General features: G+C 41.8%; 1 protein-coding gene across 1 annotated transcript in view; it reads right to left on the reverse strand.

The window, feature by feature from the left end:
* The window catches only part of Clca1 (chloride channel accessory 1), a 26,834-nt gene extending 20,915 nt beyond the window's left edge, over positions 1-5,919 (reverse strand). Inside the window, exons 1-3 of the mRNA XM_021158476.1 lie at positions 5,733-5,919; positions 1,031-1,171; positions 522-669 (exon numbers count right to left, since the gene is read on the reverse strand). Coding sequence (XP_021014135.1) covers positions 522-669; positions 1,031-1,171; positions 5,733-5,894 — 451 coding nt within the window. The 5' untranslated portion in view covers positions 5,895-5,919. The remainder of the gene's footprint in view (positions 1-521; positions 670-1,030; positions 1,172-5,732) is intronic.
* Positions 5,920-18,179: the final 12,260 nt, after the last annotated feature.

The raw sequence follows: 18,179 nt of genomic DNA on the forward strand, positions 1-18,179 counted from the left end.
CACACACACACACACACACAGAGGGAGAAACAAAGACAAGCTTTGGGAGCTAACCACAAGGTGACTCTGCTGCTCTGCAGAGACTGGCGTACAGTGCAGCACAATCTGGAAACTTGTTAAAAAGTGAAGAACCTGAGCCTCTTCTGAATTTTATGAAAGCAGGAATCAAAACCTGCTGAATCAGGAACTCAGATCAGGTGAGCCCGAGCACTCTGTCACCATCTGGTGGCTATCATATGAACTGCAGGAAGTCAATTTAATGTAGTCAGGTGAGGCCCATAGACCAATCCATAAAAGTCTAATGCTTCAGGCCAGTTTTACTGCAATTGCCTAGCACTATAGTAGTTCATAAATCCAAAATGCTGGCACACAAACCAATGTTAAATTATAGTTCAGAAATACATGACTCTGATTCATTGCTTTAAGTGAAAAGCTATGTTTCATTTCTAGTTTGTCATCTGCAGGCTTACTTAGAAAGAGAATACAGTATTTAACATACAGTTGATGTGCTGACTCCATACCTTGTGGCCCATACTGAGTCAACTTCTTTCCTGCTAAGAAGTCAGGAGTCAGGTGAATCCTGATCCCCTTTTCTCCACATGCTCCTATATGCTCGGTGTAGGGCTCATCATTGCCTAGAGGGCTGGTTGTTGATACAAGGACATCAGCCTGAAATACAATAAAATATGATCATACCATTTCAGCAAACAAATTGGCCTTACTCACAATTGGCAGATTTTGCCACAATTTCATTTCATTCTTCACTATTTCCCCTAAAACAACCAACCAACCAACCAACTGACCAACTGACCAACCAAACAAACAAACAAACAACTGATCAACTAACTAAATGACCAACCAACCAAACCACCAATCAAACAAACAACCGAACAACAAAACAACCAACAGAACAACCAAACAACTAAATGACCAACCAAACAAGCCACCAACCAACAAACCAACCAACAGACCAAACAAACAAACAGTAGATCACAGAAGAAAATAGATGTCAAAAAGAACTTGTTCTCACATTTTTGAAGGTTTCAAGTTTTGGCCTCGTATATTCAGGCTTTGCCTTCCAGCTCTCGGGAATCAAAATGGCAACATTTTTGAAGTAAAATCTTTTTCCTGTAGCTTCAAACAGGTATGGAGAGGCCTGAGTCACCATGTCCTGGAAGGAAAGAACACGCTTAACAACATCACTGAGGACAGATTGAGTTACGATGAGTCATTTCAAGATGCATCTGTATTTTCCTTTCAAAAGCCTAGCTAGGCAGGGGACATGGCTTCCTTAATAACAGCAAGCAATCTTTCTGAGTGTTGATCACACCACAGAGCAATGGTGAGCAACACAGACTCTGAAGGCAGATGCTAATCCTGGCTTAAGCTCTTGAGAGCATTAGACACTTTCCAGTTATAAGCTCAGATTTCACCACTTATAGCCTGGGAAATGTCGTGACTACTTCACAAAGGACACCACACAAGTGACACTAGGAAGAATGCTTTCTTAGCACTAGTTCTTACTGTCATCTGGTGCCTTTGTTGCATTTGATCCTTTGGCCATAAATAAAACTTAGGGAAACTGAGAACTGGGGGTATAAGTCTCCAAGCCTTAGCACACAATGGTGGAGAGAATATGAGACCTTTACCTGCTGAATCTCATAACAGTTAAGGCAAATCGAATGTTACATGTTAAAGTAACATTCATTTTAGTATAGTATTAAGAGTTAGACTTAAGGAAACAGCATCATTACGTATTTGCAAATTGTGCATAGCTATATTTCTCAGAAATGAAGGAGCACCAGTAGCAGGTGCCCCCGCAGGCTCACTGTGACCAGTGTACAGATGATGCTATAGAAAGAAGGCATTGTGCCAGCCAGGATTGAGACTTAGCATCGACAAGAAAAGAAGAGAACCCTGGTGCTCTGAGATGGCCAGGGGATGAGCCTCAATGCAAAGAAAGGAGAACAGAAGTGACAGGATTAAGGCCAGGAAGTGTCTCTTGCCATGCGCGAGACTGGGTGAGGCAAGTCTGCAGAATGGAGACAGCAGTGCTGTGGGGAGTGGAGTCAGGACAGTGAGAGGCGAGAAACTGGAGTCTGTGACCACAGATGCTGGGTTAAGAAATGCTCATTTAAGTTAAAATGGAATGGGGACATAGGCATGAGGTCTGTCTGTTTGAACAGGAACTATTCCATTATGTAGCTGCTACTGGGAAAAAAAATAAGAAAAATGGGGTCCCTGCAGGAGCAGAGTCCTGGCTGCCACAAACCTCATGTGGAGACTGTGTTCAGTGGAAGAGGGCATGGACGAGGACTGCCTATCTTGGTGTGGGGAGATCATATTCAACTACCGATGCAAAGCTGAGTCTTGCTCTTGCCCTTCTCCGTGGATAAATTTGGGGAATTTATTCATGTTCTCCATGCCTACCCTCCCCCTCTATTTCAAATAATGGCAATAAGGAATCCCTTTCTAACTTAGCATGCTTAGTGCTTTGCATGTCTCTCCCCCAAAGTCCAGATTTGAACAGTCACTGGGAGAATTTAACATGCTATCTTTTTTCCAAAAATTATTTTTTAATTAAAATCAGCAAATGCTTGATGGTTGGGTATAAATCTGATTGTGTTTGAATACCTGAGTAAAATTCCACCCATGAAGCGTGACTATTTGATGCTTGCCAAGACGAAGTGCAAGCATGAAGTAAATACTCTTGTCTACATGGTTTAATAGAGGCATGTGCCATCTGCTCTGCGTTCTGAGAGTGTGACATCATATCCACACAGACATTTAAACTCTGGCTGAGAGAAGGGCATGTATGTGGTGTTGTTGATTACCGGATGGGCCCAGTGTTTCCTAGGGACAAGCATAGAATATTTCTGACTCCTAGATTCCTGCACCTGACATAATGTAGTTGCTTTGCAAATATTTGCTATGTAAATCAATGAAAGGCTCATTGACTGACTCAGCAAATTATTGATGAGTGAAAGTGGGACACTAGCACCAAGCCATCTAGGACCTAGACTCTGTGCATTGAAGAGACACCACTGAAGATTCCCATTGTTATTTGTGTTCTGGACACACAGGAGGGTGTGGGGTGAGGAGGGAAGGAGAAGTGAGGCAGAGAGAGACAGACAGTGAAAGGAACAGAGACAGAGAGATAGAGGGACAGAGAGGGACAGAGACAGATACAGACAGTGAAATGGATACACACACACACACACACACACACACACACACACAGAGAGAGAGAAACAGAGAAAGGCAGTGAAACAGAGACAGAGACAAACAGAGAGGTTGAGAGACAGAGAGAGAAATAAAGAGAGAGAGAAAATCATCTGTGGACTTTTCTCCCAAGGTTTCAGCATGGAACAGTAGCAGTGTTGAGGAGGGCCCGGAGTGGTGGACAGAGCCACTATAGCATCTACCCCTGCACCACATCCGCAGGTGGGAGACCCCAGAACTCTGTCCTGCTGATTCAGGAGCTCTGTCCTAACAAGGGCTCAAGGCAGAGAATCTCTCCTCAAAAGGAAGGTTATTGAAGCCGAGACTGAAGAGGAGACCAGCAGCTGCAGTCATAGTGGAAGTCTCTAAAGTCTTCAGACCTGGACATCAAACAGGAGGAGCTGCCTCTTACTAAGCGGGGGCCCTCAGGGTACCATTATACTAAACTGTGTTCTTGTTGCTCAGAAGGAAGTAGGGAAATCCAACTTAGCTCACACAATTGAGTCATTGCTCACTTTAGAACGTTAATTTAATAACTGTGTTAAGTAATTTTTTTTTCAGGAGGAAACCCACCAAAGAGAGTGAGGGCAAGTGCTCTGAAGCTCACCAAACTCCCAAGTTGTTGTTATTAAAGATAATGTGCCACGCTCTCTTGGCGCATCCCTGAAACACATCAGCTGGAGACAGAAACAAACCAGCCGCATTTCTCCTCCTTCTACACCTTCTTTCTTTCTCTAGGTATCTATTTTATCCTTGCTATGGCAATCAAACACTCACTCTAGGTTTCAGATAAATGATCAATTTCAGGCATGAATGAACTTCCCTGGACTGAAGATGGTCTCGTGGCCTTTTGGCGAGGTATGAGGGTTTCCTAGGAAACAGCATCATCCTCGAAACCTCCACACCCTACCCCTGCTTGAGTAATAGTCTAGATAGGAACCCCTGACAGACAAGACGGCTCTTTACCCAAACTCCACTTTCTGGACTTTGCTTCACGAGGCATCGTTGGGAGAATCTTCTGGACTTGTGTTCTAGGAACTTGCTTTCAGAGGGGATAAGAAGATGACCAATGGAGGAGAGGTTCAGGGGGCCCTAACCCTCACTGCCCAAGTGTTTGCTAGATAGATTCTGAAAGAGAGAGAGACACACAGAGAGAGACAGAAAGAGACAGACAGAGCGAACAGTCATTGCCTTTATTCTTGTGTCCACTGGTAACCTCACCGAGGTCCCATGAATAATTCCCATCCATTTGTCACATAGATTTCCACTAAACAGGACTAAAAGTCATGAACCCAGGAAAGAGGCTGTGAGATGTGAGAGGATGCTGATGGAAATGGGAGAGAAGGCAGTGTGTGTGTGTGTGTGCACACGCGCGTACGTGCTACTAATCAGAATGAATTATATACATTATGAAATTGTCAAAGAAGGAAACTAATTTTAAAAATGATAATGAAACTAGCGATAATGTTGCCTAATAATGAAATACATAAACTAATACGTGAAAAAAATAACAAATAAAAACCTAAGAAATTGAAAATACAATAAATTAAAACCGTTGCTCAAGTGCACCAGGAACACAAATAGAAGGTAATGGATGCAGGGACAGCAGGGACAGTCCGTTCGACTTGGACTGTGTCCTAGGTGCTGCTGTGCATTTTTCATATGCTGCTCACAAAGCTCTGTAGAAGAGCTAGTTATCAACCCATTTTATAGAGCAGGACACTCTCTCATTACACATTGCTGACCCTGGATGTGCTATGAACAGACTGGGGACTCTGAGTGGTCTGTTAGAAGGTGCTTCCATCTCATGTTTAGCTCTTTGTTTTTGTTCTGGAAAACCTCCTCTCACCCTCTACCTGATGACCTTTTGAATGACTCTTCCAGCTCTCCTGAGAAAAGGAGACAAGGTGAACCCCTCCCCCACCCCTCACTCCCACCTCCCTACCCTCCCCCACACTAGCCCTGAGCTGACTCTCTGCTTCCAGGTTAGAAAGATGAAGAGTCTCTGCCCACTGGAAGGGTCTTTTTAAAACTAGAGCCTTAAGTTAGGAGCCCCAGGTTCCTATTTAACATCACACGTTAGTTATAAGCAGAATAAAAACAGGGTCTAATGTGTGTTGGTGGTAACATCCTGCAAAGAATTGCATGCTGTGCAGTTACCCATATCTGCTGAATCCAGCTGAATTTGCTTTTCTATGGAGCAAAGTAGATTTCAGTGACAATCTTCAGTCAGTCGGTACACCTGTCATTTGTTAAGTGCCAACAGCACATCTAACTTGGAGTCACGTGCATTATACTCGCCTTGTTTCTCATAAAAATTCTAAAGAGTTCTTGTGTTCTTTTTCTAGATAAGGAATCTGAGAGTCAGGCATAAAAATATCTTGCCAGCCAAGCAACTAAAGCAAGACGAATCATGTTCTCTTTATCACAATATTATGCCTATTGAGGATTGAATTAGTATTAGCAAATTAGGACTTGCCAAAGCATAGGTAATTGCCACTGGAATGTACCTTTATGTGTTGAATGAGGGCTTCATCTTCTGGCACATCGTGGTCTATGGCAATGACGATGCCCTCATAGCCGTTGTTGTTCAGCTGGATGAGGGACTCACTCAGAACTCCTTCCAGAAGGTGGAGGATCAAGAGGAAGACAGGACTCTTCAAAGATCCCATCCTGCAGCTTTCCCTCTGGACAGGGCTGGGTGTAGAAGTGTCTTTACTCCTATATATATACACACACCACACACACACACACACACACACACACACACACACACACACAAAAGGTAGATGTGGTTTTCTCAACTTACTGGAGGTGATTTATTATAGGCCTTTAACCTCTTGACCCTAAATGGTTCTTTACCACATTTGCCTACAATATAAGAGGAAGTGTTGTTTAAAAACCAAACTGTACTTTTAAGTGTTTCTAATTAAAAGGAATGTTGGGCTTGCCCCTGGCTGCACCAGGTGTTTGAGCAAGGGTGGGAGATCCTAATCGGGTTCCCCAGAAACACTCATCCAGGGAAAGCAGGTTGTCCATTGGAGTATCTGTTTACTTACAAATATTTGTCTAGTCAGGGACACTGATCCACCCATCTCCACCCCTGAACCCTACCTTTCCAGCTTGACATTGATGCATTTAAGGAACCTTTAGTTTCCTGTAAGGAATCTTGCCCAGTGTCTCTCTTGGTGAACTCCACATTTCTCCTCAGCATCTCTGGGATGCTCTTTCCATTCCATACACACTCAAAGCATCAGCGAGTAATTCAGATGTCACTAAGTAGTCCCCAGTGGAGAGGAGCAGTAAAACTTTCATTGTATTTTACAAAGCAAACTTCCCCCAGTTCCTTCAACCCCCCTTTGCTTCTCTACCCCACAACTTCTATCAGTCAGTAAAGTTTAAATCAACAACATGAAATATTTTGCTGAAATTATGCCACTCTGAAACATAAATTATGGTGGTTCTGCTACCCCATAAATTCTTTCAAGTTTACAAAATTTTAGAAGAAAGCCCAAAGTGGCTTGCCATTGCTGCTGATTTCAAGTTGCTTGGAAGTCATTTTCATCCCTTTGGTCTTCAGATAGACAAAGGCATTCATCTTACCTTGTCTGTCCATTCTCTTTGACATTCAGCTCATAATAACTGAGTTAGTATTTTCCATATGAAACAACTGCAGATGAAGGATTTAAAAAGAGGTTTAAATCCTTGTCTAGCTGATTCAAAATGCATGGTTGTATGAAAAGATGAATATATTTATCATACATACAAATACAAAGTTGAGATTTCAGGTCAGAGAGATGACTGTGTGTATAAAGAAAGGCATTTGCTGTCAAGGCTACAGTCTACATTTGTTCCTTGGAACACTCATGGTGATAGAACAAAAAAGACACCTAGAAGTTGTCTTCTGAATTTTAAATGCATGCCTTGGCATATATACACTCACGCACTCTCTCTCTCTCTCTCTCTCTCTCTCTCTCTCTCTCACACACACACACACACACACACACAGTTGATTATATATACTAACACCCCCACGTAGATTCTAAAATATGTCTCCAAACTATAGGTTTGCCTATATCACCCAGAAAACAGGCCCATAGTTAAGTTGAGGGTCTATCTGAGACTTAATCACATATAAGTAGAGGAAGGGCAACAGTCATGGAGGAATGGAAGCAATGGAAGAAGCTACAGAATTGGCCACAGCCATCCAGTGGGAGACCAGGCAAGCCAGGCTGCAGCAGTCCCTGCCCCTTGGTGACATGTCCTATAAGGAGCTAGACTAAGAAGCCTTCCCTGTAATGAACCACTCATTGGAGTAAGGGTAGGTGTTTGGTTCCTTCTCATCTCTAACAGGAGGTCTTGCCCCCTGACTTGCCTGTGGTATCCAGTGCCTCCAGCAATGGTGTGAAGAGAACGCCAAGCCTTTCAAGCCTTCCTGGGGCTTAAGAAGTCAGTGATTGCAAAAGGTGCCACACTGCCCTGTGGTGGTGGGGACACTTGAGTCTATAAGTAGTGAATAATGACTGAGGTGACCATGTGACCAAGGGTCTAGCAAGGAGATGGAACCAAGAAAACCTGAAGATCCACAAAAATGAACCTGCTGTCTTCTCTAGGAGGAACCATTTTTAAACTGCTCAGATTCACTCTCAGCATATTCTGTTGCTAGTGTGTGTGTGTGTGTGTGTGTGTGTGTGTGTGTGTGTGTATAAGCTGAGAACAAGGGCAAGTTCAGTAATTCATAGAATCTCAAGTCAATGACTAATCTCAATTGCCTAAAACGTGCGAACTAGGAGAATTATAGTGAGTGTGCTCTCAAAATCGTAGACAGATACATCAGTGTCAGTCTGAAATGTCAACAGTTACTCGATAGAATTAGGTTGACAGGCTACATCAGTTCTACCAGATATAGTTTATCAAGTTGTCCTGAGTTTTCTTGAGACAATGGCTACTAACAATCACAAATTTTGTAATGTCGATCTTAATTACTAATTTTAGCTCTGAGATTATATGCTAAATTTCACATAATTATATATATATACAGCTATGTATTTCAGAATGGCCACCAGGGGTTTACAGAGACCACACAGAGAACAAAACAGTTATCACTAAAGGCAGAGTTGTAAAGGTGCTATAGAATAAGTCACTGAAGATGCTTAGACAGGATGCTAACAAACCCCAGCAAAGAACTGTAGACACTGAGGCAATGAAGCACAAGACATTCAAGGTGAGTCACAGGACCAGGTCTATGTGCACAAACAGATGGACAGATTGTATGTATGTATGTATGTATGTATGTATGTATGTATGTATGCACGTATGGACAGATAACAATTAAAGTGAGTATTGTCAAACAATAGGGATTGTTAAATTGAAGGCCATTGGGAACTGCCAGGAGTTCTGCCAAGGGCCAACGGCTTTAGAATGGAATGCGGCCCATGTCTTACCACAGCCACATGGGTGGGCCTTAGTGTATCGTGGTGTGTCCTAGGGACTGTGTGTTGTCAGGGAGGGCTCTGCTTGCTGCCCTCACATCCCTCTTAATCTAAGAATTAAATGAAAACTTTAAGGAGGTTTCTAGGCCCTTGCTGGACAGTATCTCTGGCATTCATAATATTAATGCTTGATCTCTTTCAGACATTGCTGCTGGAGCAGATTATAATTCTAGCACCACCTTAGAGAAGAACTTGGAGATGTAGACTGTCAGCAGTGACCACTACCCTTAGAAAACATTTAGAAAAATAAAGTTGTTAGTAAAGATAGGTTGAGATGTAAAAAGTCTGAGGGAAATAATATGAAGTTCAGAAAGGCACACTCTTATTAGTTAGGCTAGGGACCCTTTATGGTCAGGAAACAAGAACAATGGCAGCACTGGCTGACCTGACTCTCACTGAGGCTGGACTGGTGATGAGTGATTTTTTATAATACCCATTTTTGCCCTCAGCTTCCTGATATGATTTGTTAAGAATTGCTGATGAGTAAATATGCATTCTGAGGATCTAAGGTAGATAAAACTGTTTTTATATAAAAGTTTAGGTTTGTGATTCTTTTAAGATTCTTAAAAGATTGCTTTTAAAGATAAATAATAAAATCATATTACTTCTTTCTTTGTAAGCACAGATTGCTGCCTGCCAGTAAGAAAAATTGGCTGAGAAAACTATCTTGCTTGCTTACACTTTGTTAGTCTTGAACAAGTCATTTCGTTATGAGTGTATGTGGGTTTTGTAGAATTATTTGTTTTCTTTACTTGTAGTGTGTAATGTTATATCTCTGTGAAGATACTGGGGAACACACTTTTTTCATAATCATTCACCAGAAGAAAACTAAAATGTAATTACATTGTAGTTACATACTGCTTGGAAGGTTTTGCTGGGATATATAAGGGATGGAAGAAAAAATAAAAGACAGTGTGGCTGGACCATTGTCTCTCCCATCCATCGACTCTGTGTGCTCCCATCCATCGACTCTGTGTGCATGTGTAACGTCTGTGCGAATGGGGGTTGGAGCATTGCTCCTTCCACCCACCAGTCGTGTGTACTAATGTATGTATGAGTGGAATACTGGATCCTGCTTGCTGGAGCTTTGCTCTAACCATTCTACATGTGAATGTGTATATGTCTGTCTGTAGGTCTGTATGCATGTATTCGTGTGTATGTATTTATGCATGTGTATCTCTGTGTGTGAAGTTATTGGACTCTTTTGTTTTGTCCATTCAGTGTGTTTGTGTGTGTGTGCACGTGCGCGTACATGTGAATTTTTCTCTCTTTCCTTCTTTTTCTCACTGGCCCCCAGGAGTTAAGAGTTCATAGTTTTCCTGCTGGCCACAGAGAGCGCCAGCCCCAGTAAATTAAGCTTTGTTTCCTCAGAAAACATCTGCCGAGCAGCTTCTCTTATCACTGGCTGCCTTTGGCAGCAGTCCCTGTGGATATCTGGATCTACACGATCAGCGGCCCTAAGCTCTGACCCCCAACAGCTGCCTGCCTCAGTTTACCCACCACATGGATGCCAAAGCCAGTCATTGGCATCTGGTGCCCTTACAGGGACCTGAGGAGGTAAGCCCCCTATTGTTTTGAGTAGAGCAAGATAAGGAACTTGAGTATTTGGAGTTGAGTTCACCTAGGTCCCCTGTAGGTGAAGGCTCCCTGTCAGCTGAGAAGGCTGACTCCATGAAGTTCCTGCCAGCGCGGGTGGAGTAGGTGGAGGCCCCCATCGACTGGGAAGGCTGATCCGGAGGATTGCCTATCTTGCTTTGGGCGGAAGCTGCCTCCTGCTAAGCATTGACTCCACCAAAATGGAACAAGGTAAGGACAAAAGGTTTTTCTCTGGCGTTATTAAATATACACTTAAGAAATGAGGGCTAGCACTAGTCAGCTGACTGGGTTTCTCTAGCTTGTACAGTCAGCTAGCCCTTGGTTTCCAAGACCAAGGAACTTTAGATATTGAAACATGGGAAATAGCAGAAATAGATATTAAGAACTGGTTACAGAGATTGGAGGGAACGACGCGCCTCTCGCTCCACTTGCTGTTTGGAATATGATTAAGCAGACATCGGCAGATGACAAAGCGCTCTGGTCCACTGGGGGGCCCTCTGTTCCCCCTTACGATGGGACTTTCTTATTGATGTCTGGTTCAGGGTCTAAGAACAACGTTTATTTCTTGATGGAAAAGAATAAGAAAGATAGCTCAGGAGAAGACAGTAATGAATGAGAGGAGAACTTGACCTTGGAGAAGGAACTTGATTTGAAGGGTGAGGCAACAAAACACTGTCAACCGGAATGGCCCCAACCGCAATACCCAACCTTAGGCCTTCCCTCAAGGCCTCCAGATTAACGTAAAAACCAACTAAAGCCATCTGCGGGATTCACTGCCGCTGTGCGGGGCTGTCAAGCTTGACCAAAGTGTCTTTCATTAAGATGTTTTATTATTTAAAAAAAATCTAAATGATTCTCAAAAACTTCTATAATAATATCACTTGGATTTGTCTTCCCTTAAAAATAATTACAGCGAAATTGAAATCATTGTTTGATATTCTCAGCCTAAATGCTGCCCCATAGTCATGAGGAAAGTTGAAGTTCTCCAGTTAAAGTTTTATTGACCATTTTAGAGCCAGATTAGCCCCATTGCCCAGACACTAATGTTTACCTGTGGCTCCTTCTCAGACACACTGCCTTCATTATTGATGCTCCCACAAAATCTTTCCCCACACGAAAAGCTTCCACACAAAAAAGGGTGCTAATAATAATTACTGTTTTTAGAAGACTAGAGGACCAGCCCTTTAATGTGTATACGTTATATATAGTCAAGTGATTTTCCCCATGTTAAATAAATGCTTCACTGCCTTCTGGATGCTTCGCTATCCTAGCCCCGCTTTCAGAGTTACACACAAGTCTTCCTTCAATTTAGACTTTTCCCCCTTTCTTTATGGGACACGCTTGAGTTCATTCTGTGCTTCCTGGTCCTGTGTATAAAGGTAAAGATAACATGATTCCCTGACAAAAACTGTTGCTTTCGCTACAGAGGCTACTCAACAGAGTTATACATTACATCATCAAAACACTGCTGCCCTCTGCTCTCAAAAGCAGTTGGTGCCATCTTGCAGAACTACTTGGCATATCTCACCCCAGGCATGCTCTCCCCATGGTAATTAACCCACAGGGCTCATGTATGCCTCACAGTCTATGATACTTAGTCTTATGTTATTTGTGTTTCTGAGGAGGCTTTCAATGAGGCAATACATTAGTTTTACTGTGTTACAATCTCGGGGATGCCAAGGGCTTTAAAAACAAACGGTGCTCCTAGGTCTGTGGCTTTTGAACATTCCACTGGCATTCCCCATAATCTTAAAGAACAAGCCATTGTGGTGAAAACAGATTAAGCTCTGAAGACTCAAATGTTGAAGTTATGAAATGGAGATTATAAATATCCATTTCCCTATTATATTTTGCAAAACAAATGATAAGTCCCATTTTAAACTTTTTGATATAAAATTTACTCCATACCTCTAAAAAGATCAAAAGACCCACTAGCTGGAGGATAAGGACCACACACTTTATTCCAGGGGAAGTTTTGTTTTCCCAAGATGCTGCTTCACGGATGCCAGGACCTCCACTACTGACTCGGAGACAGACGCTTCCATGCCTGCCCCCTCCTCCATGCCCAGCTCATCATCTCCAGCTCTCCACCTGTATCAGATACCCCATCAAAGGAAGACACTGAGGAAGTGACTTCTGATGCACCTGGAGGACTGTAACCCTGTGTGGTTTCATTTTTGCTGTTCTATACCCAAGGCATAGAAGGGATATAAAACCACTAACAATGGATGTCTGTATAACATTTCATATAAAGATGCTGTTTGACTAATTACATTAATTCCACTATGAGCCCTAATATTTTTCTTATTATACGCTACCTACCTTATATTTTTCTACCTGTTAATCTTCCCCTGTCTTAATACGGGGATTTTGCTGTATTGGCATTGAAATGGGCTGCTAGTGCTTCTCACAGCCTGAGATTCATTGTTGCACTCATTTTGTATGGTGGGACTTATGTCAGCCTCACCTGCCACTTTGATATGACAGGTGCACATTACTCATCCTGTAAATCCTTTAACTCAAAGTTGTTTTTGGCATTAATTATTCATAAAAAATAGAGGATTGAACAATGCAGTCAATGCTCTAGAGGAGGCTGTTCTTTATATGGGCTCCCAAACTCAAAATATTAAGACTCACCTGACCACCTCCTGACTTTAACTTATTTTTCTTAATTGACTTTAATTGGATTCATGTCATATCTCTGCCTTATAATGGTTCAAAGATATTTTGAGACCAGGTTCAGACTGTCTTGAGAGATGTATAAAATACTTTTCTGCTTTCAGTCAATATAGATATTCTTCATTCACAGGTTAGTGCCATTGGTCATGTTCAATTCTAAGTTTGTTCAGCTGAGGAAATACCCAGTTCTCTTATTACTTCAATTAAAAACTTTGTTAGAGATAATTTTTCTTGGAGCTTCTTATTCATTTAGAAATTACTATTGAAATAATTGTTTTAAATCTATTTCTGCCTCCAGTCATTTTCAGGTATTTAGGAGCTGCCATCCATTTTACCCAGAAAAAAAATCCATACTCTTTATTTTAACAAATTGAAAAGGGGGAGATGGTGAAAGCTATACAGGGAATGACAAATGGCATTAGAACTCATGGAATGCAGCCCACAGCTTAACACAGCCACATGGTGGGCCTTGGTGTGGCATGGCCTGAGGACTGTGTGTCCTGAGGACTTTATGCTGTTATGGAGTTCTGCTCTGCCTGCTGCCCTCACATCCCTCGTAATCTAAGAACTGTATAAAACCTTTAAGGGGGCTTCCAGCCCCTTGCTGGGCAGTACCTCTAGAATTCACAATACTAATGCTTAATCTCTCAGGCATTGCTGCTGGAGCAGGTTATGATTCTATCACCACCCTAGAGAAGAACTTAGAGGTGGAGATTGTTAGCAATGACTGCCACTCTTAGAAAACATTTGGGAAAATGAAGCTGTTAGTGAAGCTAGGTGAAGATGATTTTACTACTGACTCAGATGTAAAAAAAAAAATAATGGAACAATATGAAGTTCAGCTTATTAGTTAAGCTAGGGACCCTTTATGGTCAGGGAACAATAACAATGGCAGCACTGGCTGACGTGACTCTCACTGAGGCTGGACTGGTGATAAGTGATTTCTTACACCCATTTTTTTTGCTCTTATCTTCCTGATATGACTTATTAAAACTTGCTGATGAGGAGATATGCATTCTGAGGATTTGAGGTAGATATGACTAATTTCTATATAAAAGTTTAGATTTATGATTCTTTTAAAGATAAATAATAAAATAATTACTCCTTTCTTTGTAAGCACAAATTGCTGCCTGCCAGTAAGAGAAATTGGCTGAGAAAACTACCTTACTTGGTTACACTTTGTTAATACCAAACAAGTCACTTCATTATGAATGTATGTGGGTTTTTAAGAATAATTTGTTTTCTTTACTTGTATTATGTAATGTTATATCTTGTGAAGATACTGGGGAACACACTTTTTTCATAATCATTCACCAGAAGAAAACTAAAATGTAATTACATTGTAGTTACATACTGCTTGGAAGGTTTTTCTGGGATATATATAAGCAATGGAAGAAAGAATAAAAGACAGTGTGGCTGGACCATTGTCTCTCCCATCCATCGACGCTGTGTGCATGTGTAACGTCTGTGTGAATGGGGGTTGGAGCATTGCTCCTTCCACCCACCAGTCGTGTGTACTAATGTATGTATGAGTGGAATACTGGATCCTGCTTACTGGAGCTTTGCTCTAAACATTCTACGTGGGACTATGTATATGTCTGTCTGAATGCATGTATGTATGTGTGTACATGCATGTTTATTTGTGTGTATGAAGTTATTGGACTCTGCCTCTTGTTTTGTCTATTAAGTGTGTGTGTGTGTGTGTGTCTGTGTGTATACATGTGTGAATTTTTTCTTTCCTTCTCTTTCTCACTGTCCCCAAGGACTTAAAAGAGGTCATAGTTTTTCTGCTGGCCACAGAGAGTTCCTACCCCAGTAAATTAAGCTTTGTTCCCTTAGGAAATAATCTACTGAGCAGCTTCTCCGATTGCTGGCTGCCTTTGGGTGCAGCCCCTGTGAGTATCTGTATCCACCCCGGTCAGAGTCTCTAAGCACTCCCAATCTGATGCCGGCTTCATTTTACCTACCACATGGATGCCAAAGCCAGTCATTGGCAGAGTTCCCTCCCTCCCTGTCCCTCGATACATGCCTCGGGTGATCAAATGACAGGACCGTAGTTACATCACCACTGCTGTGAGGTGTCCCTCTTTTCATGGGTACCATGTGAGATGTTGTGTCTTGTTCATTTGACTGCCCTTGATAAGGCCATGGACCTGATTTTTCTGCTATGGTTTTGAATGTCCACATGCCCATGTGTTCTTCGTTGCTTCTGTGTGTTCTTAAGTAGTATTTTATTACTTGTACAAAGAAGTTATTTATTAGCTCATGCCTTGCGGTTCATGCTAGACCAATGGCAGCGTCCACATGCACAAACAAGATCCAGATTCAGTCTGCCTCAACCTTTTCACTCAGAATGGAAGCAAAGTGGACCAGACTTTGCTGCACTGTCCTTGCTGCATGCTGGTGACGGTGGCTTCTGTGAGATGACTTCCCTCTCAGTATGCGCCTTCACAGATTGACTTGGCCTTCCATGACACAGCAGGCTCTGCTAAGCTTCCCCCACCTAAACAAACGGCCTGACTTAGTGTGGCCACTGTGGCCACTGTGGCTGCTCTTCTGCTCTCTGTGCTACCCATGAGTGGCCTGTTGCATTCATAGAGGCCTTGGCTCAGACAAAGAGCTACAACATAGCAGCTGGGATCTGTCTTTCCAAGCCAGCTCTATGGGTCAAACAACACAGATCTCAAATGCAGAAAATTAACATTCTGAGGGACAACCTTTTCCCAAAGATGGAACATTTGCAGCCTCATAGGACTCCTCTTTCTGAGGCAAAATCACCTGGATAATGATCGCTGTCTGACCATTGGTTAACTTTGCCTGGGTTTGACCTGCTCTTGAGCATGAATTCACATTATGAAGTTTTGTGCCTGGCTACTGTGGCACAGCATGTCCATGTGAAATTCAGCCTTGTTATTTCAGGTGGCAGTGATATGTTCTCTTTCCTCCGTATTCTTTGTAAAAGCGTGCCCTAGTACATTTCCCATCTGTTGTTACAGAACTTTTGTATTGTTTCTAGCTGGAGCTAATGTGACTGAAGTTGTCATGGATAGAACCATTGGTGTCCATTGCATATATTTTTAAAATTGGAACTGCTGTGTTGTAAAGTAAAATCTCTCTCTCTGTCTCTGTGTCTGTCTCTGTCTCTATCTCTGTCTCTGTCTCTGTGTCTATCTCTATCTCGATCTCCTTTGACCAACACCCTAGTCTGAATCTTAAGTCTTTGTGATGAGGGGCTCCTTCCTTATAGGATCTTGTTTGAACTTGAACTCTGCTAGGATAGGTGAGGGGAAATCCCATGCTTGGCATGTGGTTAGCCTCAATATCTTATCTCCCAGTCCAGGGTTCTGCAATAATCCTGTCAGGTCAGTTTCCACAGAAATTCCTTATCTCTTATGCTTGCTCTTAGTCAGTGTTCATCCACTGAGCTCAGTCTGGTTCTTGGGTTTAAATCTCTCCTTGTCTCATTGGAGAGGAGTTAAGGATCATGATCTTCCTCAGGCAGAGGGACTCCACGGCAGTGGTGGCTACATGAATTACCACAGCCCCTTACAGCATCTTCCTCAAGCAGAGGGGCTCCACGGCAGCGGTGGCTACACAAATTACCACAGCCCCTCACAGCCTCATAAATGTTTATTTCCAGGATGCCTCTATGGGAGAGAAATGCGAGGGATATTTTTATCATTCATTTTATAATTGCTTATTTGTGCTATATAATAATATACTCAATTTTATATATTAATCTCAGTGTCCTTGATAAATTCACTTGTTTCTATCAATTTATGGATCTGTTGTGGATATTTATGTGTATTACCATGCCATTTGTGAGTGGCGACATGTTTAGTCATTTTGACATTTCATTTTCATGCACGAGCAAGGACCTCTAGTGAGAAAGGATGGATATTCTTTTGGTTGTGCCCAGTCTCAGGGTGAGAATTCAGGAAACAACCCTTATATCATCATGAAGCACACACCTACACCTGATTAAGGAAGTATCCTTCAAGTCTAGCATAGTTGGACACAGTTCACGCCTTTTATCCCAACACTTGGTAGGCTGAAGAAGCAAGACTGCCACGTGCTCAAGGCCAGACACAATGAGTTCCAAGATAGCCTGAGCTACAGTGTGAGAACTTGTCATAACCAACCAAGAAAACAGGGTTATGAATAAGTCCTGGAAGATATCAGATTTTTTTTAATCTCTAACTAAGATTATGACATCATCTTCCTCTTTATTCTGGATACACAGAGTCGCAATGATTGGGTGTGCAGAATTAAATCACTCTTCCATCTTAGAATATATTCTTCTACTTGATTGCAATGTAAGTAGGATTCTCTTCAATGTACTAATATTTTATTAAGAGACTTTGCACTTGATCTGAGGTGAGAGACTGGAATGTGCTTTTCCTTTCTTATAATAAATATCCTGGCCAACCAGTAATCTCAAGCTCACTCCCACCCCACCCATATCCTTGAGATGTCATGATCCTTCATATATTCACGAAAATAGTGTGAATAACTATTTCTAGTTCATTAAGTTCCACTTAGACTATTCTTGTACCTACAATCATCTATGTTAGGAAATCACTTATTTTAATTATCATTTAATTCAAAATGTTTCCTAGCTTTAAATTTGAAATATTTTTAGCTTACCAATTAAACAGAGGTCTGCTGCTTAATTTTCAGGAATTTACAAATTTTTTAATTGATCCTTTGTTGAGTTGTAATTTAATTTCATTGTAGTTGAATACCATGCTCAGAGATTTATTTTTTAATTTATTCATCAATATGTGTGTGTGTGTGTGTGACCTGTATGTGTTCATGTGTATACGGATGTCAGAGGGGGACACCCAGTGTCTTCCTTGATTTTGGACCACTTGGTTTTTGGAGCCAGGGTCTCTTTCTGGATTTCCCATGATCCTCCTGTTCCTCCATCACACACATTAGTGCTGGAGTTAGAAGCATGACCTACTATGGTGCTAGGTAGGAATGCTGACTCTGTCCTCATGTTGGCACGGTGAGTATTTTACTGATTACATTGTTCCCTCTATGCTACCACATCCTAAGATTGAACTCTTTTAAAATGGTCTATTTTGGTAAAATACTCCATATGCATTTGAGAAAGTATATTCTGCAATTGCTGGGTATGTATGTGTCTGTATATATATATATATATATATATATATATATATATAT

This window comes from Mus caroli, chromosome 3 (genome assembly GCF_900094665.2).
Source record: "Mus caroli chromosome 3, CAROLI_EIJ_v1.1, whole genome shotgun sequence".
NCBI lineage: Eukaryota > Metazoa > Chordata > Mammalia > Rodentia > Muridae > Mus > Mus caroli.